General features: G+C 36.2%; 1 protein-coding gene across 3 annotated transcripts in view; it reads left to right on the forward strand.

Moving 5' to 3' along the window:
- The window catches only part of LOC140143424 (atrial natriuretic peptide receptor 2-like), a 494,558-nt gene that overhangs the window by 454,562 nt on the left and 16,441 nt on the right, over window positions 1-23,555 (forward strand). For all 3 annotated transcript variants that reach the window (XM_072165300.1, XM_072165359.1, XM_072165403.1), the window contains exons 9-10: window positions 83-169; window positions 10,301-10,444. In XM_072165300.1, coding sequence (XP_072021401.1) covers window positions 83-169; window positions 10,301-10,444 — 231 coding nt within the window. The remainder of the gene's footprint in view (window positions 1-82; window positions 170-10,300; window positions 10,445-23,555) is intronic.

The following is a 23,555-nucleotide window of genomic DNA, read 5'->3' on the forward strand; positions in this document are numbered from 1 at the left end:
TTTGGATTATTCTGTGAGGACTCTATACCTGTTGATTAAAAAACACTTTATTCTGACGTTTCATTTCTTTCTTTCTTTTCAGAAATGGACAAACTATAGCAATCAAGAAGGTGAATAAAATGAACTTCCAATTAGACAAGCGAATTCGTAAAGAAGTCAAACAAATCAGGTAAGTTAAAGATGTTTTGTAATCATTGTAGTACTACAAGACAATAAGCAGGTGAGTCTGTCCTCTTGAGTCCACCATCCCGTGTTGCAATATTATTTATTACGTAGGGCATTCCACAGGATATTCTGTACATGGGTTGGAGTAAAAAAGGACTACGTTTTTGCCATGTTGTACGTCATCGGGTCATAGATTGGCTGAAAAAAGATATCCCGAGGCGTAGTACCTCGTTAAGCAACTATAGAGGCGGTGGTGGATGCGATATCGCCGTTTTTGACGTCGCCATTGGATTAACACGAAATCTTCACAAACAATTCTAAATTTGTTATGTGGTGTCAAAGCAAAACCGTTGGGGTACGACAATGTACCACACTGCAAGTATGTTATTTTTCAATTTATAACTGCTAACTGTGTATCAGCCTTGTATTTTCGCCAGCCTCGAACGTCACGTGTTGCGTGTCCTATACCGCCTGCAAGTATACATGTATATAGTAACCATCTATAGTCCGTTTGGCTTCCTTGAGACAGTAGCGTCCGCGTGTGATACACGAACGATTAAAGGCGGTGCATCTGTAGGACGTAATCACCGCGCGGTACAGATGCACCGCCTTTGATCGCGCGTGCATAACACGCGGACGCCACTGTCTCAAGAAATCCAAACGGACTATAGATGGTTACTATATAGTGAACAAAGAGAAACAAAACTGTATAACATACGTGAACTATTGAACATCCAAAATAATATCGCAATATATACATCTGTTCTTTGTGAAAAGTAATGAGAAGTCAACCCGTGCTAAAAGAGAAAACAGAGTTTTATGAATCAACGTAATTTTTGTAAATGTAGATTGGTAGATTTTCTGCAATGTTTTGTGTCAATCCATGATATCATGTAAAGGTCTTCTATTTGTTTGAGCCTGCCTGATATTTTCAGAATATATATATTTTATAGGATACCGTAATGTGGAATACGTAACGATGATGATAGTGTGCGTCAGGTAGCTATCATCATTACTTGGTTCACTGACATTGGGACGAGGAAAAATGTGATCTTTAACGAGGTTATCAGATTTATAGGTTTAAATTCGAACACCTATCCCAGTTTCGCACCTTTGAAAGTACAAAATGTAATCATGATTTCGCGCCGTCAAGCAGAATTATCTGTACAAAAGTATTGGCGCCGTTACGCCAGGAGTACGAAACAGGTGATACCAGTAAATTACTAGCAGTACTCTAGCTTAATATAAATGCAAGAAACGTTTTATTTTTATGATAAGGACTTCAACAGCTGCCACAGTCACGTGCACTATTTTAATTATCTAACCTTTTTTGGATATTTGGAAACAAATGAAATAACATCTTGCCCTTTCTACTATATGTTATAAAAATGTGAAATCTAAACCCTAAAAACCTCAAAAACCTTAATCTCTTTCATATAGATCCTTGAATGATCTACAAAACCATTTTAGATTTTTATTTATTATTTTAAGAAACAAGTAACACAGTATGGTTCGACTATATTTATAAATACGTATTTATGAATACGCACGTGACCACCTCCGGGCTACCATGATAGCTCGTAGACAGGAAGACTGGAAGTGGCCTTCAAACAGCGGGGTCTTCATGTACATTTGAATGTAAAGGCGGTAAAAAACACCAGACTCTGCAGCAAAAGTGTCTATTTTGTTCAACGTCGTGATTGTAAACGTTTCCGTCCATAAATATTTTTTTAAAATATAGTTTTTGATAACATATTACAAATGCGGACACCCCCCCCCCCGTGTAATAATTTTTCTATTCAATTAATACTTACATTTCATGATATTTATCTAAAGAGGTCCTATCCTTTTTTGTATAGTGGTCAATGGCATGCTTGGTCTTCGTATGTCGTGCCCATGTGTCACGTGCGTATTAATTTTATAAATACGTATAAAATATAGTCGAAGGTAGCTGTAAAATAACAATACCCTCACGACTTGAATCACGTACTCTCTCCGCGCTGACCATTTTTCACGGGGAAAAATAATAATAAGGCCTGATATGGGTCGATAAGTTGCGGCATTTTCGTTAAACTTTCATCTTAGCGAATGGATGGAAAAAAATCCGCATGGTAATATGGGGCATTGTTATAATCACTGACCTCCTTACACCAAACTGTAGAAATTATACAAGGTATTCACGGGTGTCATGTTCCGATCCTGAAATTCCATTTCAATTGTCAGTAACAACTTAAATCCTGATTTTATTATTATCCCTATTATTCACTCACGATTTTGTCCCATATATCGTGCTGTAAACTAAGAACTAGTGCATTAAGCTATGTCCCGGTACTCCCGGTACTAATTAAATCATTGATCATGTTGAGAGCCAGAGTACCAGACCAGTTTCACACAGTCGAGCACGAGTCAGAACTACATATAGGCAATTTTGTTTCAACCACCAAGGTTTATTTCTCGTCGGGTTGTGTTTTTATTGCGAAATTTGACTAACAGTGACACTTAAGTTAAACAACCCTTTGATGGAGTTAAATGTCCACTGGACCTATACATCTGAACATGTATAAAACATCACTTACTGTCCATATAACATGTATAACCCGTATAAAACATCCCTTACTGTCCAGATAACCCGGGTATTTTCAGGTGTGTCGTTGTCGTCAGTGGTAGATACCTATCTGTGTGTTGAAATTTGCACAGGTGCGAATAGAGGCAGTATAGTATCAGCTGACGTCATTGATCTAACATGAGGTCTTCTCAAGGATAAATATTTATCCACTGAAAACTCACCTACATTTTGTATTCACCTTGGTGCTTCACCAAGTTATTGACATGGCTTTGCTTAAATGATCTTGATGTTGATTGTACTGGACACAAGATGTGTTTGAAGGAGATTTGGCGAGGTTATTTTGACGTTGTCGATTCGACTTGAATATATTGTGATTGAGAGCCTCTTGTGGGAGAACAGGCATCATAACAATTTAAAGCATGTAATAGAGGCGCCACATGATAACGTTTGAGTACAGGAACTCCATAATTAAAACAAATACGAGCATTTAGGTATTTGTAACCTTCGATTACTAAGTATTCTATAGGCGACTCACTGCCCTTGTTGATTCACAATCACGTGACTATATACTACCAAACAGGCTTACAACAGCTTTTGAGTTTATTTTGAAAGAAAAGACTAAGTAAATTTGTTATCATTATCTTCATTCACTTTAGGCGGGTAAAGGTCATCGACCTTGACATAGGTCAAATTTCAAACTTGCTTAAATTGTGATAAAAGTTATTTTTGTTATGTATTCCGTTAGTCATAAGGATTAAGAAAATGTATAATTTGACTTATCTAGAACGTACCGTTCTTGAGTTATTACGAAAAAGATCAACGGTTACGTTTTTGGCTCTATGAGGGTCGAAAACATCAACGTGCTCCGATATTTACAGAAGATGTATCAAAACGTTCGTGTTGCTACATCAATTCAAATAAAGATATAGGATAGCACAATCTAGGATGTTTCGTTACCTACCTAATGCATCAAAATAGGTCAAGGTCAATATGCCTCAAAAACTACTCCGGATAAATTGCTATCAGGCATTTTGTGTAGCCCATGATGTCAACTACCTATGGTAAAAGTATAGCTTTGCCACCCCACCTCCATCCCGTGGTACCTCTCAACCCCTGGCTCACCCACTATGGATCGTGTCACGCTAAATCTCAAAGCAAAATGTATCTGTCTGTTATTTACTGTTTGCTCTTCTTATTTTCTTGTCTTTTCTTTCTCTTCCCTTTTTTTCTCTTTCATTTTTTCGTCTTTCTGTTTATTCGATTTTCATTTCTTTCGTTTATCTTTTCAAGAAGCAAGTTGCAGTTGTATTATTAAAATGTGATTCGATTAATGCAGGTTGTTTTACAAATAAGCTGTAAAAACGTTACTGTATATGTTTATTCAGACAATTTCAAGCACAAAATGAAAAAAAAATGTCCCAGGGTGATTTAATTTAGGGTCAGTCCATATCAAAACAGATTGAGTGTACACCCACCCTCTTGGATTTTGCTCTCCTTTGGCTCAGGGGTACCTTTCATGGACCCCTAGGTGAGGTCACAAGAAAAAATTCAAATTCAATTTCGTTTCCGAATGGCGGGCCATCTAAGTTTGGCGACCTTGACCAAAATTGGGAATTTATGGTGTCCAAATGACAAAGCGCTCTCTTTGAGAGGCATTTTCTTCTTAATTAAATCAGTTGTGACCCTCTTTTGAATGTGGTCACTCACTGGCTGTGTCTGAAATGCCTAATGCCAAAAAGATTGATTTCGGAATTTCGTTGGGATTTCAGAGGGGGTCAAAATCAGCACTTCGTACTGTTCAATCAAATTATCTTTGATTTTGAAGGACCCATGATAATGTCACAGTGCACTTATAGGCCCTAATTATGTTCAGAATGGATTAACCATGTGCCAATGTCTATGAGCAATTCAAAAAAGAGAAATTTCTTGACCCCTACAGAATTTTAGGCCCCCTAAAGTGGTTCAGCCACAAATGGCGCTTAAAATCGGCAAATTTTGACACCTAATAACTTTAGGTGTACACCAGATATGAATTTCTAGTCTTTTGCATCTGAAAGAATGTAGTCTAATGTTACTAGGAACATAAGATTTGTTTTGTATTTTTTGTGTTTTGATACTAAGTTGATGGTCCCAAAAATCCCAATTTTTGACTAATAATGTACAGGTTATGGGTACAAAATGTCAATTTCAACATACCCTTTTTTCTATTTTTGATCACTTTATAGCAAATTGTCTTATTTATCCTGTTATTACATAGTTAACAACGTCCGATTTTGGTGATTTTGGTGTCTAATTATGTTTTCTTGCATGAGAAATACAACTACGCAACAAAAACTGTACAAGCAACCAATGACCTCCTTATTACAATATGGATGCTTTTGGCAGCCATGTTGCAAAAGAGGGTCATCGGTTCCTTGTATAGTTTAGTTGTATTTCTCATGCAAGAAAACATATATAATTAGACACCAAAATTACCAAAATCAGACGTTGTTAATTAACTATGGTCAGAATTCAAAAAGGTCGTTGACCTATGAACATTTTTCGTCATAGCGCCCTCCTGAAAGGTCTGACACATAACAAACTATACATTTTTTGAATCCTCATGACCATACGAGTAATTTGATATATTACTTGACATAATTGGGAGCATTCTGAACATTTGACCCCCATAACCTGTACTTTGCATGTGCATCGTTGCCAGGAAGTGCATTTTTGACCCCTTAAAAATCCATACAGAGGATTAGAAAGTAGTTTTTTCTTATTACTTGACTCAAAAGCAACTTGAAATATCAGGATAAATAATACAAATGGCTATAAAATGATCAAAAATATAAAAAAATATTATACTAAAATTGGCATTTTGTACCGTATCCTGTATGCATGGTATGTTAGGCAAAAATGACTATTTTTGAAAGCGTCAACTTAATACTAAAACACAAAAATACAAAACAAATCTTATGTTCCTAGTAACATTAAACTACATTCTTTCAGATGCAAAAGACTAGAAATTCATATCTGGTGTACACCTAAAGTTATTAGGGGTCAAAATTTGCCGATTTTAAGCGCCATTTGTGGCTGAACCACTTTAGGGGTGGCCTAAAATTCTGTAGGGGTCTAGAAATTTCTCTTTTTGAATTGCTCATAGACATTGGCATATGGTTAATCCATTCTGAACATAATTAGGACCTATAAGTGCACTGTGACATTATCATGGGTCCTTCAAAATCAAGATAATTTGATTGAACAGTACAAAGTGCTGATTTTGACCCCCTCTGAAATCCCAACGAAATTCCGAAATCTATCTTTTTGGCATTAGGTATTTCAGACACAGCCAGTGAGTGACCACATTCAAAAGAGGATCACAACTGATTCAATTAAGAAGAAAGTGCCCTCAAAGAGAGCACTTTGTCATTTGGACCCCTTAAATTCCCAATTTTGGTCGAGGTCGCCAAACTTTGATTGCCCGCCATTCGCAAACGAAATGGAATTTGAATTTTTTTCTTGTGACCTCACCTAGGGATCCATGAAAGGTACCCTGAGCCAAAGGAGAGCAAAATCCAAGAGGGTGGGTGTACACTCAATCTGTTTTGATATGGACTGACCCTTTAATAAGTAAGAAAAGTTGTGAATTCTTCGTATTTGTGAAGCAGTTTGGATTTGTAAGGTTGAAGTATGCGATTCTCGGCGAACTAGTATAAGTGTTTTCTAAATCCATGTACCACGGCGTTGATTTTGTTTGAAATCTTAGACTTTAATGCTGTGGACAGGCCTTAAGCTGATCTATAAAGCCGTGGACGGGCGGTAAGTTGATCTTTAATGCCGTCGACTGGCCAAAACCTGAATTTATAGCTAAGGCACTTACGATGACAGATTTATCATGTTTTAGCTGTCCAATAAAATGGTTTACTATTTATTGCGCAAAGTTGTATAATATCAATCTAGTATTGTTTTTCTTGTTCCTACCTCGGGTAAATGCCGTGATGGCAGAAGGGTATCTAAAGGGCAGCTTAGCTCATCTAAGCTTTATTCTACAATGTTCTTCTAGCTTACTTCTTCCCTTTCACAAAATTACTCTCCACCCATAACTAAACCTTTTAAACCTTTGATTCTACTCAACCTTATTACCAAAATGCCTTATTACCCAACACTTTGTAACTTATACTCATGGAGATGTTCCAACCATTAATACACCTTTTGTAAAACAGTCTTCTATACGATAATATTTGTGACAATGATCACGTGATGACGCTTTATACCAATAAGAACACGTCTAAGAGGATGTATGCTTTCATACCAACTTCAGACGCATACACTTGGCCTGATTCCCCTGCACGGCTATCACATCCTCCAAACAGATAAAGTTGTCCCTCCATTTTACATTGATGCGATCAAGTTGATATCAATACTTGTACAGAAGACAGGCATGGTCAAGATTCTCCATGTCAAGATTAGCCTTTTTTACAAGGAGAACACTCAGACAATTCACATGACTAAAGCTGTGTTATAGTTCAATTGCTAGCGATTAAGTGTTAACCACTGACCAATGAATAGCTTCTTTACATGTTTGGGTAGTCTGTACAATCATGTTCATTGGACGGAGAGCGAATCGTTTATAGCTATACCGATTGTAATCTAAATGTTTGACAAAAGATGGGAAGGTGGGCAGTTTATGTATGATCAAGTGTTTTGGACAGACATCGTGATCGACCCTAACCTTCCCTTTTTTGTTGCTATCCGTCGACCACAAAACACAACTGTAAAGACAGCATGCAGAGCCAAATTGTTATCATAAACAAAAAAGTAAAAAATGTAATCTGAGGATATTTACTTGTGCTTCCGTTTATATGCTTATAACATACATGTCCCTGAAAGAACTGTATCGTCCGAAAATTAATTGTCTGTTTGAGTATTTTAACGTCACAACAAAAAATAACTAAATAACTGACGTGGTGGAGGAAGAAATCAGCTATCATGTACTTTTTGAATTTTGACAATTGACCACATTGTTCTTGAAATATAAGAATTTTACGAAACTCCCTCATTTTCATACCTTTCCAGGGATTCAAATATCAATCGATGATCTGTACTCGGAGTGCTAATCACTGCGCATCATCAGCGCATGAGGCGTCTGTTGTCATTGATAGATACTTGATTCTGTGGTACGGATTGAAATTGAGGTAGTTTCGTAAATTTCTATTATTTAAAACCGGAGAGGTCAATTGTCAAAATTCAAAAAGTATGTGATAGCTGGTATATTCCTCAACCACATCGGTTATTTAGTTATGTTTGGTTTATGCGTTAAAATAACCAAAAAATCAGTTCCCGAAGATACAGTTCTTTCAGGGACACCCTGTATGTTGCAACCCTTTATCAAAAAGATCTGTTAAAAGGATTTCTATCATACTGTATTGAGGACGTTCGTAAAAACCATCACCTGAGATCTATTAATCCTAAAACACATAAAATCAAGATAAAAACCTGCAAAACTAAACCCAAAACCTTTTCAACTAAGCTCTAAGAACCTATTGTTAACTAGGACCCAAGACCTATAAAACTAAAACCTAAACTATGACCGAAGTATTTTGAATTCTGTAAACTAATAAAATATATGAGACTAAGACCTGAAACCTGTGAAACCTAAGAACTTGTATTACTTGTTGCTCGAGAAATTAGACAATTTGCGCTGATGTTGATGCGCTGATGTTGATGCGTCTAATGCACTTGCGCTGATGTTGATGCGTCTAATGCACTCCCCCCTTCGGGGCTCGTGCATTAGACGCATCAACATCAGCGCGCGTGCATTATTTCGTCTAATTTCTCTCCCAACAAGTAATACGCGTTCATTAACCTATAAATAATTCAACAGGTCTTTGCTAAAGACCGTTCAAAACCCATTAGTCCCAACTTATATCAATGCTGAGTTTTAGCATCAGTTAAAGCTTTCGTTTAGCATTACACTCTCATAGAAAAGAAGCAGTCTATTGTGGCTTCACGATTTACTTCCTGTAAAACTAAAACCTAAAATATGGAAGACTGGGACCTGAAACCTGTGAAACCAATATCTTAAGACCTGAAAACTAAGACCTATGACCTGTAACAAAAAAAATATCAAAGACGCGTAAACCTAAACAAGATCAGATAATTCAACAGGGATTTATTAAGACCATTAATCCCAATACATTAAGTTAAGTTTTAAGCTTACGGGTGACATAAAAAATTTACCTTTTTAATTTGATAAATTCAGTGGGATAAATTTGTAGGTCATGTCAGACTCTCTTAGTTAGTATTTGTGGGGCGTATTAATTCAAGAGTATATAGAGGTACTCATGGTTGCCAATATTCAGGCACTAAGAAAAGGAATACGACGTGACAAGATTTAAGTCTTGAATTTACGGCCATTTAGTCTTATTAAATCAAACAGGTGCCTGGAGCTGATGGCACGTCGCAGCAGGCTTTAACAACGATCTCGGAAAAGCTAGTGTTAACACTCACTGTATGAGCTTTCTTGATAAATACGGCATATCGCCCAATAGCATCTAAATGCAAACCTACTGTGATGTATTGTTTTGTCGATAGAGGGCGACATTACTCTAGTTATCGATATTATTTTTCAGCTTTTTTCCACTCCGAAAATCGTGTAATGTAGGCTACTATAATAAGTTATAACAGTTATTCGGCATTCTGCATTATGAACAGAACTGTATTTATGTACATGTCAGTATTCGCGATATCCTAATTTTAAGCTGATTTACTCTCGACAAGTTTCAAATATTCAAATCTACGGAGACTCACTCTTTACTCTGCACAATTCATAGGTTTATATTTTACTTTTACAATAGGATATTTAAAATGAGGACCATCGTCAATACGCATGTAGATGGTAATGATGCACATCCACAAGAGAATTCGAGCAGGGACTATACCTCACGTACAGCTCTACAAAGAGTACAATGTCTTAGATGGTTAGGGTTACGGAAAATAAACGCCTCCCATAAATGATTTGGTTTGGTGTCGTCTAGGTGCCAAAGGCAGTATTTGTTGTAACCGTAGCGGAGTGTGTTTAGAGTAGTTTGAGAATACTTGGAGTTTCAGTTAAAATAGGTTGGTTGAATGAATCAGTTTAGTTTAAGGATCGTATCAAATGATATGCCATTTACCTCATGCCTGATAAAAATCATATAGCAATTCAATGTTATGGTTTCGAAAACTGATGACTTCGATGCCTATAGGTGCGACGTTCTACCTTGATACTACTTTATTACACGCGATGCCTTATCGGTGTGCTTCTTCTTAGTTTTCCTTGATGTCGGCAATTGCTAGTAATGTAGAAAGATTTGTTGTGGAATTGTGGCTTATGTTTATGCATGAATAATAATATGTCCTACAGCTGGAGGGCATCATGATACGTTAAGACAAACATTAACATGTTCAAGGTCTCTTTTAGTGCTTGACTTTATCATTCAAAATCTAATACGTTATTTTGAATGTCAGTGTATTCTATTATTTTATCGTGTGCTCTGTCATTTTATTAAATCAACTATCTCAATGTAATGTTTTATAATTTTCCAGATATATACACCATCCGAACTTGTGTAAGTTCATCGGTGGATCTATTGTAGTGCCCGACGTTGTCATATTAACAGAGTATTGCCCTAAAGGTGGACTAAACGATGTACTACTCAATGATGATGTTCCTCTTAACTGGAGTTTCAGGTAAGATTACCTTCCATTGTCATTAGCATAGAACCATAAACAAAATGAGGTGAACTTGATTGATAACTTCAAATCCTAAGGACATCGTCATAATTTTTTTTATATCTGAATATTACATAAGCCTTTTTGAAATATGGCGGGCACAAAAGGAGAGGGCGTACTTTGAAGTGAGTACTCTTTTGTCAACTGAGAAGCATACAAAGATTACTCACTTCAAAGTACGCCTCTCCTTTGTGCCCGCCATATTTCAAAAAGGCTTATTGCTTCGACACCAGATATGGACAGGATCGAGTCACTACAGGACTGTGCCTTAGAATTGACAATATAGCCAGTTACCCCAGTAATTCTAAAAGCTACGGTCCCTATGTGAAGAATCACAGACTATAGTGGAAGAAGAATATACCCAAGCCCTTAAAAAGTTCTGGGAATAAAAATAAAATAGTCCAATCGTAAATTTATTTTATGGGTCAGAAGTCAAATGTTTAACAAACATTGGACTATTCCAGAAATTAAAGGCACCCCCCCCATGGGATTCCCAAAAAGTTTTTGTTCTGGGAATTCCCAAAAAATTGTCATTATTTTCACAACCCTAAAGAAGACATGGGAATTCCCAAGAAAAAGACACCTTTTTATTTTAGGCTTGGGAATTCCCAAAAAGTGTGGCAAAAGTTTGTCTGTCTTCTTTAGGGACACTAGGAATTCCCAATTTTTTAATCATTTTATTGTCAAAATGGGAATTCCCATTTTTTTGATACAATTTTGGTCTGGGAATTCCCAAAAATTTATGTTACAAACTTACATGTCTTCTTTAGGGGGGTGACATTAATTTCTGGAATAACCCATTAATTGAAACATATTATAGAGGCCTGGCTATAGATGAAAATGACATAAGTATTGCTAACACTACAACTTTCAAAACTATGTTTAAAAATATGACCTACAATGTCTCAGAATCAGTATTTTTGAAACTTAGGCACTTCTTCCACTTCAATTTTCGAGATGTTACCCGATAGACGACAAAGTTAGCCGTTAATGCACACGGGAAAGTTTTACCAAGAAATAAAGCTTGTCACATGCAGTCAAACTGATGAGACCTCACCGCAGGGACGTGAGAACTTTGAGGCAAGCCAAATATTTCTTGACAAGCATGACAAGAGTTGGTTATTATTACTGCGGTTCGTTTTTGCTATTGTTATGTTTTTCCTTGTTCGAAAACTAAATGTGCCTACTTAAAGAAAGTCAGCTACCCTAATGCAGTAAATTAGTTCCAGTCCGCACAAATCGACTCACTTAACTCAATGACACAAACAAGTCAGCTACAAGCACAAAAAACTGACACAAGACGATTGGAAACAAGTTATAAATGTACAATAAAACTACTTTTTGTGCATCGGGTATAGCGTTAAGAATAAGAGACTGGTTATCATGTTCCGATTTGTCAACATGTTTTCAATACTTCGCTTTTTTCTATTTTTCTGGAACAATTAATACTACTATAGAACATAATTGTTTATAAGTCCTACACTCTCAATCAATCGCTAGTTATGATCCAATTATTCTTTATCAACCTAATTCCAATGTACCATAGGATATTGGAAATCAATCATTATCTATAACCAATTAAACATAAGTCCGGAATAAAATTACATCGCTTAAACCTTTTTAGTCACGAAATCCGACTAAATTATTATATTGAAAAATAAATGATTGAAGAAAGGTAGAATTCTCTACAACGACGAAAGTAAAAGGAAACGGTATTGAATAAGAAGGTTATGTTATTCTACAGAGACAATCCACTTAATTTGATTAGTTCATCGAATAGTCTTTCATTTTTCATACTGATGTTTAATTTGATTGCACCCTTTACTAATGGGGACAATCCCCTCTGGATTTCTATACCAAACCAAAAATGCTGTACTATGTGGCAATGACTGTCTATAGGTCTCCTCTATCCAATGAAAAATAAGTACCAACATTCCCATATAAACGTCACAGCCGGGATGGCCCTAAAATTAACTAGAGTCATTTGGCGGCTTGAAATATTTGGGCGTTTTAGTGCACCTGGAGGAAAACTGTTAAAATAACCATCTGGGTCAGTGTGTATAAGAACACCTGCCTATTTCCCAGGGTTAACACATTTCCCACATTCTGTCGTCCGTTTCTCATCGTGGCGATTTCTCCATTAGTTACGAACATCTATATCTCTAGCAACTGCAATGGACCAACACATTCCGCAGTCACCTTAACTAGGTTGGCATTCTTGTTTCAAATCGCTAGAATGTTATACCCAAAGGCCTGGCATTATATTTCTTTAAATGGGAAAACGACAAATTTCCTGTAATGTTTTTATCGCACGGGATTCCCGTAAATGATAGATACGATGAAGTATTTCCATAATTTCACACACATATCGGTAATATTAGTGCAAATCAGCTTGGACCCAATCTTGTCCCGGGATCTTATCACTGCACCTTCCTGGTTGATTTAAATGGTACCTGAATTGCAATTTCATGTCAAAAAACAATATCGATCAGACTTAAATTATAAATTAGCCCCTAATAGAGTGCATAATCTGAATAATGAAGGAAATTTAAGGGGTAAATATTGAAAAGGTATGATATGGGTGACGGGCTGTCTATAACGGAATTTCACGACGTGAATAACGACGAACGCGGAGATTCCATAGTAAAGTAAGTATCCACGTTTGTCACCGTCACTTTCTCACGCTTGATTAAGTACGTAATAGGTAAACAAACGGTCTCTAAATGAGTTGGCATTTTTAACTTGACAAAACCATGTGTAACCTCAAACTAAATAGCCACAGATGGCGCTATCACTGCACTAAAATGATTCATACGAGCATTTAAAGACCAGTTGTAAAATGATTCATATCATTTTGTAGTAAAACTAGGTTGTATGATGTCACAAAGTACAGATATTTTCCAACATTTGGTTTTAATTTTCTTTTTCATGAATAACAATTAACGTGGCTGATGGATTTTTTTATTGAAGTTACATTGCCAGATTGCAGGGGACCTTTTTTTTTTGCTGTGTAGTCTTACGAAGGACTTTTTACTGTGTAGTCCTACAAGGGAATGTGAAAAAATAGTCCGAGTACTATGTTAGTAGTCCTACCGGTTTTCTTTATTTGACTGAATACAATTGTACAGGGCGGGTTTTGTTATGTAGTCCTATTTGGGGGGCAGGGTAAAAAGTAGTCATACGGGGAAGTTTTTTGATTGGTTAAAACCTACTGCCCTGACACATTCAGCAACTTAATCCTATTACCATAGCAAGCAAAGACCTTATGTAAACTTAACAACCTTTTGTATTTATGAGCCGAAAAAGGCGGGTGATCTACTAGTGCTATTAAATATTGAACATTGGCATTAGTTCAGACAACTTGGACAAGCCCCTGGGATAAACCACGCTTTAACATTTTTAATACGGTGAAGCTTTAGTCTTCTCCGGTTTCCTTGATTAATAAGTTATTGATATCCCTTTGAGATAACTTCAGTGAGACAGATTTTTGTCCCAAGCCATATCAGATAATCCAAATCCCAATATGATTCTAGCATACCACGGAAACATGACATGTTGCCCGTGGGGATCGACGCTAAGTCAGGTACCGCGTGAGCAAACTCAAAAATAGCGCAAACAGCGCGAGCGTACACAAAAGAAACTTCGCGCGTAAGATGTCGCCAGGTCTGAACGCTGTGCCAGCGTCAGCTGAATTCTAATACGTCTAGGGGGCACAGGCATGGAAAATTCATATCTGTTTATTTATTCATCTATGGATTCTAGTATCATACATCGCAATCTTCTGGTGCAAAGTGCTAGTACGCGCAGTGCTACAAAGTGAAATATGCAACGTGTCAAATCCAGGCAAGAAACCACTTTATTCTGGTGTTGCAAATAGTTTCATATATTGCAAAAACAAATAAATGTAAATGTAAGAACATAACGAGTAACATGTTCTTGAATGTCTCTTGGTATTAAATCAAGAACCAAAAGTATATACCGTAATGTATTTTTACATTGTTTTCTTCCTCAGTTGTATCTAGCTAATGCAAATCTATTTCCTCATACATGGCCAGCTATCACATTCGTTTTACATGACAATCATTCAACCGATTTCTGATGGCCCATTTAAGTGAAAACTAAAGCATAGCTTAATGATTAATGATGGAGTGTACAGGATTAGCGTTGTTGTATTTCCAAATAAATTCATGATCATTTGAAGGTTACATCTTCTTGAATGTCTCTTCTTATTAAATCAAAAATAATCTTCTTTGGACACATCCTGAGGATGCCAATGGAGCATCCCTGTTGATGTACACTTTATGTTCCATCACATATATTATTATGACCTCACTAGCTATGGATCGTAGTGCCTGGAAAAAGTTTGTAGTCGTCTGCTCTGCAGTCGAATAAAATGAATGAATAAACGGGTTATAGTATTCGAAGGTAATGCATTTCTCGGGATTTCCCAGTGTTGTTGTGTCCAATATACGTTAATGTAAAATTAATTGTCATGCGCTCTTAGACAGGAGGTTTTTACTAATTTATAAATAAGACAACTAAAAATAAAAGTAATGGTCTAAGCTTGAACCTCAGATATAACTTTTACAAAATAAAACAAAGCAAATGATTGATGGTATCGATGATATTTACAATGTATAGATTGATAATACTTAAAGCCATATTATAACATGTCTTTAAAAATAGATTTGCATTTATTTTCCATAAAATGTTAGCTTTTACTGTCAAATATATCCCCTTTTAATTTTGAGCCGAACAAGTGAGGTAAAGCAAAGAAAATTGGAATTTACTACCGGTACATGTACTAGTGCTACGAACCCCCTGGCGGGTGTGTGTGTGTGTGTCCCGCACGCCGTGTACGTAGTATGTGTTATGATGATCGCATACGCGTTCGACTAATATTTCTATCGTAATAATAAAACGACGGTTCCGGCGGTTGATTCAAAATCTCGGATTTTGACAAAACTACGGCACCTAAAAGTCTTGATTTTTCCAGAGAATCTTTGTTTACTAAAGTACATTACAATCGTGAAAAAACCTGAATTTTTTTTAGGGCGTTCTCCTCAGCAAATGTTATAGTATGGCTTTAACATGTTTAATAGAAAGTAAATAAGTATATTATACAATTATAAATGAGACTTTGTAACGAGTGCTTCGTGGCTTCAAGACTTCATGGATATAGATATCGACATCATTGCGCATAGTTGGTAATAAAAGTGAACGGCTGGCATTCGGGCAAGACTTATTTTGGCATTTCGCAAACGATTTAATTTTGATGCCGCTCTAGATGTTAAGTTGGCCATATGTGCCGTAAACCTTAATACATCGTACGTGGCTTGGCACAGCGGCCTGTATTTGTTCCGCTTTTCGAGTGTTAGTACTTTGGCGTGATGACATAGGGGGAGTACATTACAATTAAACATACATTATTAAACTTTACATTACACCTAAAGTAGAATTTAAGGACATGCAACTACCACGGGAATTTTGCGTCGTGACTATGCTTACTATATGTGTTGAGTGTTGAATCAATATCTATTACATACTTACTGACGACACGGGACTTTAATCTCACTAGAGCATTTTGTGTTCAGTTCTGGTCTGTTATAAAAGACCGTAGCACTCGTGTTGGAAACGAGAACATTAAGGGAAGGGGTATGAACGTTTGGACAGTATTTATTGTGGGACATTAGAGCACATCAGACATATCGAATTGCATTCTGAATACGAAGAATGTCATTCTGATATCAAACAATTTTGATTTTTGAAATTCGCAATGTAATACACATTTTATGGCAAATCATTAAAATTGATATTTTTGATATTTAACAGTACTCGAAGTAAACTTTATAAATCTGATGATTTATACTTACCGTGCATATGTAGGTGGAATGAAAAGCCGACGATCAATTGAAAATTTTGACATTTCTTATTGAAGATATGGATTTTTTTCCCAAAACAAAAAAATCCATATCTTCAATATGAAAGGTCAAAATTTTCAATTGATCGTCGGCTTTTCCTCCCAGCTACATACACTAATAAGAATATATCATTAGATTTATAAAATTTACTTCGATGACTGTTATATATCAAAAATTTGAAAAAATATCAAATTTTATAATTTGTCATAAAATTTGTATTATATCGTGATTTTCAAAAATTATTTGATATCAGAAAGACATGCTTCGTATTCAGAATGCAATCTGATACGTCTGTGGTGCTCGAAACGCTCAAAACGCTCATTCCAGATCCCTTAATGAAAATACCACTGGATTTACAAAATACATACCGTATTACTCATGATATGTTATAGCCAAAACAATCTCCTGCATTCATATACAAACTATTTCTCTTGATAAAGACCTCTGATGAAATTTAGGGCATGTTTTTGCATTCTGCAGAATGTAGCATTACATTGGTGAAGTGTGTCGTCGGTCCGCCAAATGACGGATAGAGCAACTAACAGATCTTGTTAAATCTTTAATGTGTCAGCTTAGGCCGGATATTTGTGCAATGTCCTGCCCTCAAGATGCTTGATAAATTAAACGAGTAACACACCGTATTCTTCACGGTCTGTGGAACTCATTTCCTGAATCATTACTTAATAATAGGTATACCTGTTAGCATCGGTTATAAGGCATTGGCCTGTTGCAAAGTTGACCCATATTGCTCTATCAACAATCTGTGATCATATGTTTAGTTAACTTTTTATACTTTTTGAGGCCCTGCAATTTTTTATTTTGAGTGATATTTAAAGTTCAAACTTGATATTGAAATTAGAAAAAAAATTCCTGTTTGTACTATTGTTAAGCCATAAATCAATGTTTCGTCCACGTTTCAATGTTTTAAATTGTTGTGATTTGGTAGTTCACAGCATCTTGCAATTGGTAGTGAGCTTTGGCAAAAATTACATTGCTCAATTCATAGCGAGCGTGTAGAAGAATTGAAATATCACAGATATATTTTGAAGGTAATGTGGTTCTTGAGTTATGCTGTAAATAGGGCTGAAACAACAACACTTTTGTACAACGTATTTTACTCATTAACAACAATAAATCAAGCTTTCAAATAATATTTTCAATAATATATCAATATAACTTCGACCAACAATACGTCGTCTACCCTTAAATAGCCCGAATATCTCAAGTTTGCGAGGGCGCACCCACATAATGACGTCATAGCAGTGATATAGCCAAGGGGGAAGCACGGCTACCCTGTACTGATGGTCTCTCAATACGTCGTCACCCGTTGGTACATTCGCCACATGCCAGTAAAAGAATGATATAAGACTTTTTGTTAAACGTAGTCACAGATCTGGGTCAACTTTGTAAGAGACCAATGTCTTACGATCGATGCTAACAGGTATACCTATTATTAAAGCAATATTGTAAAATTTCCGTTAAAAAATAGATTAGTATTTCTTTTCCATAACATGTTAGCTTTTACTGTCAGATATGTCCCCTTTCAATTTTGAGCCGAACAACTGCGGTAAAGTAAAGTAAAGTAAAGAAAATTGGAATTTACTACCACCGCCGCTGTCACCAATGCGTATCACTTCGACGGTCGTGTTTGATGTGTGTATGACCGTCCCGCGCGCGTAATTTTTTCTGCAACATAACGGGACGCAAAATTTTATTAAATCCTAACCCTAACCCTATCCCTAAACCTATCCCTAAACCTTTCCTATAGGTTATAAAAAAATGTGCGTCCCGCAGAAAAAATTAAGCGTTCCGCAGGCATTTTTGCGTCCCGCAGAAAAAATTAAGCGTCCCGCACGCCATGTACGTACTACTATTTATGAACATCGCGTACGCGTTCGACTAATATTTCCATCGTATTAATCAAACGATGGTTCCTGCACCTTATTCAAAATCTCGGATTTTGGCAAAACTGCAGCACCTAAAGTCTTCATTTACATTAAACATGTGTAAAAACAGAATTTTGACAAACGTTGAGGGCGTCCTCCTCAGCAAATGTTACAATATGGCCTTAAGGAAATAGGTTCCACAAACTGTGAAGAATAAGGTGTGTTACTTAATACTTGTTATCTTATCAAACAACTTGAGGGCCAGACACTGTACAAATATCCGGTCTAAGCCGACACATCAAAGATTTAACTAGATCTGTCAGTCGCTCTATATTTCATATGAAGGACAGACTTCACCAATGTAATGCTTCATACCAAACTTCCAATTTTACCATTTCATTTTTGAAAACACCATACATACTAGGGATATACAAAATATAAAAAATAATTCTCGAAAACTACTGCATTGTACATTTACATACATTTTCAATTAGCATTTTGTGCGCATTTCATAACAAACTTGAATGCGGTTCTTTTTAACGAAACTTTCCAGTTTACATGTAAAGTCTATGGAGCCGAAGATTACAGGAAGCTGGAAAGGTCGCGATACCATTATTTTATGCCATTTGAGGCGTTTAAAGGCTCATAAAAATAGAGCCGCCTACAATTGGCATAGAATACTACTTGAGTACAAGTACAAATATAATAAACAAAAATGGATAATCCCTCCCATTTTTTTTTTTTTTCTATTTAATTTTGTCGTGATTAATGGCCTGTATCTTTTATAGTACCCTGGCGACTTAATGCTCATTTTGTGGGAGCAGGTGATTGTGAGTTGAGGCTTTCTGGCTCTCGCCCCTCGATATGTCCTATAGCTTAGTGCTTATGAAACAAAGCTGCACACACGTGAAGCACCTTGCAACTTCTACAAAATCTCATTAAAATATATATTTGCATATTATTCAATTTGTTCTGGTATATTTGGTAAGTTATACACTTTATCTGAAGTTCACGCCTAGAGTCCAATTATTAAAACTTGTACGTAGTTCTCCTATTCATAAAAACCTCTTGAACATCTTGAACGATATGTCCTGATTGCCTCCTCATTTTACTCCTCCTATGAATATAGATTATGGTATATATACTGCGCCAATAAAGTATCCTTACACTTGGAAAAATAATCACAATTTCAAAACTGAACAATATTGGAGTAAATTAGTTTTTTAATAGATGCACTACTTAATTCTGCACATTATGACACCACATTGAAACCAATGTGACTTCAAGAGGCAAAGTTACAAGCAGTTGAATACATGAATACAAAACCCACCCAATTCCATGGGAAGTGATTTTGAGAGAAAAACCGGTGTATCATTTTAATTCCTTCAGTTATATTTACCTGGTCAATATGGTAAGTTTTACGTGCAAATGAATGGGTTAAACTGTATTAAGTATGACGATTAGCATTTCAGGGACTTCGTGGGGTTCATTTTAAATTTTGGACTTGGGTGGTTTTTTGAATCATATACAAAGACAACATTGTTTGAATGAGATTACCACTAGTAAGATAATACAAAATAAAGCACACAGGTATGTAAAATGTTGGTAAGCATTCTGCCATGTAATATAAACCACACACTTTCCTTTATTAAACCCATTTCTTTTTCAAAAGTCACTCTCCAGCAATGAATGTGTTACAAGCGGACTTTTTTACATACTAGATTTCAATCAATGTGCTACAAGACTCAAATCATGGACTTGGGTTATTCTTTCATACATGCTATTTTTCACATGCTCAATAGACACAGTGGATGAATTTGAGTTGTTTTTTTCATACATATGACAGGCCTATGCATAGCAACAAATTCCCATGCTTAACTCAATTTGGCCACAGTATGGACTTGGGTGGGTTTTGTATTCATATATTCAGTTGATTAGACCAAGGTACAGTTTTAAAATTTTCACCAATATTGTTCAGTTGTGAAATTGTGATTATTTTTCCAAGTGTAAGGATACTTTATTTGCGCAGTATATAACCTTCAATTATCATCCTGTCCCCATAAAATGTATGGAGTAATTGGGATGGGTAACGTTCGCTTGGGCGACCCATTTCTGCCAAACAAACTGTAATGCTTGTTAGTTTTTATATCATTGCGTATCGGAATAAAATACACAAGCTTTCATACCATATTGAATATGCACTAAAATTGGTTTTATTGATGAGGACAAATTCTTTACTCATTATATCATCTGATTGAAACTACATCGAATCATTTACATATTTGATTTTGCTTATGTTTATGAGATCAAAACTCAATGAGTAATCATACACATTTGTCAGTTCTTTTTGATATTTTATGACAGTTATGATCGAAAACAACTACCCCTACACTGTTGTCATCAGTTTTAACTCAATCATAAACTAGCAACTGCACCTTTGCACATAAAATAAATATACGTTTTGCCATCTAAGCTTTGAAAGAACTATTAAAACTCAGATCATTCTTATGACAAGATATGTGTTGTGCTTCCCCTATTAATGACTTAGTTAATTGCGACACATACCCCGATTCCGGGAAAGTGCCTAATATACTACAATATGCCTTGTGTTAATTATTAATCACATCATACGAAATGCTATCATGCTTTATCGAAGTTCAAAGAAGAGAGGTGTTTAAGTTTGTGTTTTATCGAGATTGACAACACCATTATGATATAGATTGTTGGGGTTTAAGATAACATACACCCTGTCAAATTGGAATGGCACCAGTAATGTCAAACATTTCAACAGCTGGTATATGATAGTGTTTAATTGTACAGCAATGGGATCATCTGAAAGATGTGATTAATGGTTGTGTTGAACTACTAAATAGGTCATGACTAAGACAACAAGATATGCATTATGTGTCGAAATGTGTGCATTATTTTATAATTTTACAAATTGTATGACCTTCAGTGTTTAGTTCGAACTTTCAATCGACCATCGATGTTTGGTCGATCCTTTTATTTATGAAATAATAACATATAAATCGTTGCCTGTATGGATATTGAAAAGTATAAATTTAGCATTAATTAGGATTAACTAGTTGTTAGTTCATTAATAACAAGCATCGAAGCAGCATCGACGGTCGATCCAAAGATCGAACCAATTTGTATCTGGTGCCTAAGCAAAGCCAATATTTGGCGAATATGTGTAAAGTCGATTCGATGTAGTTTCAATTCAATAATATATTGAGTAAAGAATGGTTTCCCTCATTAAGAAAACCATTTTAATACATGTTCAATTTGAGCGTGTGTATTTATTCCAATAAGATATGATACTCGTATAAAGACTACAATGCATTAAAGTGTGTTAGCTTTTGTTTGGTAGAAATGGGTCGCCCAAGCAAACGTCAACCAACGACGGTGAAAATGGATCAGCATGGCTTTTGCAGGACAGAATTCATCGGATAAAATCTTAACTTTTAAGCTCAACGAAACGGCAAAAGATTGTGGTTTGTTATAGCTAAATCCATTCTGCGTTAAGTAAACTATTCTGAGCCGTATCTAAGTCTTTGGAAAGTACTATGGTTTATGGATGTGTTCAGACGTAATTGTTTTTCTAGGTCACTACTTAGTCGCCTATACTGGTTTCCATTGGGGGTACTCAATGGATATTTTGGTGGATATAGCAGTGTTTACAAATATTTTTTAAAATCTAGCTTAAAACGACACAATGGCAGAGTGAATGAACAGCCATATTTTACCATGACTTGAACTGGCTGGATGTCCCTAGCTCTGTCGTGTATTACACTAAACATGCTACTAAAATACAGTAGCGGATCTTAGCGGATATATTATAATATATTGCAACTATTATTATTAGATGGCTTTAAATGTGTTGTGTGATAAACTCTTTCCATGCTTATTGCGTGACACTGCTCTTGACCTGCATGATATTGACAGTCTGATTGGTTTTATCTTCTTCCACCTATTTCTTGTTAATAAATGTGCTATCTTCGTAGAACAATCCCCTATAATCGTACGGCCTGCCTACCCACACTGCCCTAAAGAGTAATCATTTACAAGGCCATGATTCGATCTAATTTATACAGTATGTCTGTACGACTACTGCATCAGCTGCATATTTTGGTGCAATACCTTAGTTCAACTCAATTCCATCCAACGCAGGGTTCAGACTTGGACGAATGATTTGACGAGTTCCGTGACTTCCCCATTCAACCACTTACAGTTGAAACAGCTACTCTTTTCCACCGCACATACTGCAGTTACTGTCCATTTTCCTATACACAATACACAGTGCTCTCACCATTGACGTGTGACTTCTACAAACAGTGTATGTTAGAGGTATAGGGCATTGCCTAGTTACCGTCACTGTGTGAAAATTGACCAGCCAATATTTTTTGTACTCTCTGAAATTCTAGCAAATAGGGCCTATAGTTTTGTAACATGTTCTAAAATTTTAGCTAATTTAGATGTTTGGAAAAAGTCGTACTTTTGTGTTTTAGTAAGGAAGGGCACGGCATGGCCTGCAAAATTCCCTGTGTAAATCGAATGCAACTTTTAGTGACTATCACTCATTTTGTGGACCGCTGTCTTCCGAAGGGCATTGAAATTAAACCACTTGACGGATATTTGTTGTCCTCGCTGCCAATCAAGAATAATGTATACATTACATGTAGGCTAAAAACTGAGTAGGTGGGGCATCTGCAAATGGTCGTACCTCCCTGATATGTAAATGACAGATAACAGCAAATACAACTCCCAATTCTGTCCATAACTTTGGTCAGTTGAGAGAGTCAGGGGCTTTCAAGTGGGTGATTATTGATTGGCAAGTGACATATTTGGGCATAAGTGCAGCCCGCCATTCAATATGGAGGATGGACTAGACTTTATCGATTAATTGTGTTGAAGTAATTAACCAGGTTTAAGTACTGCATAGGTCGAATCATGTTCGCTGTGCAGCATAACTGCACTGTGATTTTTTTGGCAAGCCCCTGAGCTACTTAGTTAGATTGATATATCGATATCAAACAATATCAGCCACTAGATATCTTTCTTGCCATCTATTAGCCGGCATATGGACTGCTCTGCCTGCGCTTGATCTATCAGATCACGGGTTCGCTAAAGGCGATCAGCAGCTTCTACAAGATGTTAATTTCTTGACATAAAAATCGTTAGTAAGTTTTATTTTAAAAGTAAAACACGGTATCAATACAAGTTAATCAAATAGCAAACATACCATGTTTTCTACGTAATGAG

The sequence above is a fragment of the Amphiura filiformis genome, chromosome 1, assembly GCF_039555335.1.
Source record: "Amphiura filiformis chromosome 1, Afil_fr2py, whole genome shotgun sequence".
Classification (NCBI taxonomy): Eukaryota; Metazoa; Echinodermata; class Ophiuroidea; order Amphilepidida; family Amphiuridae; genus Amphiura; species Amphiura filiformis.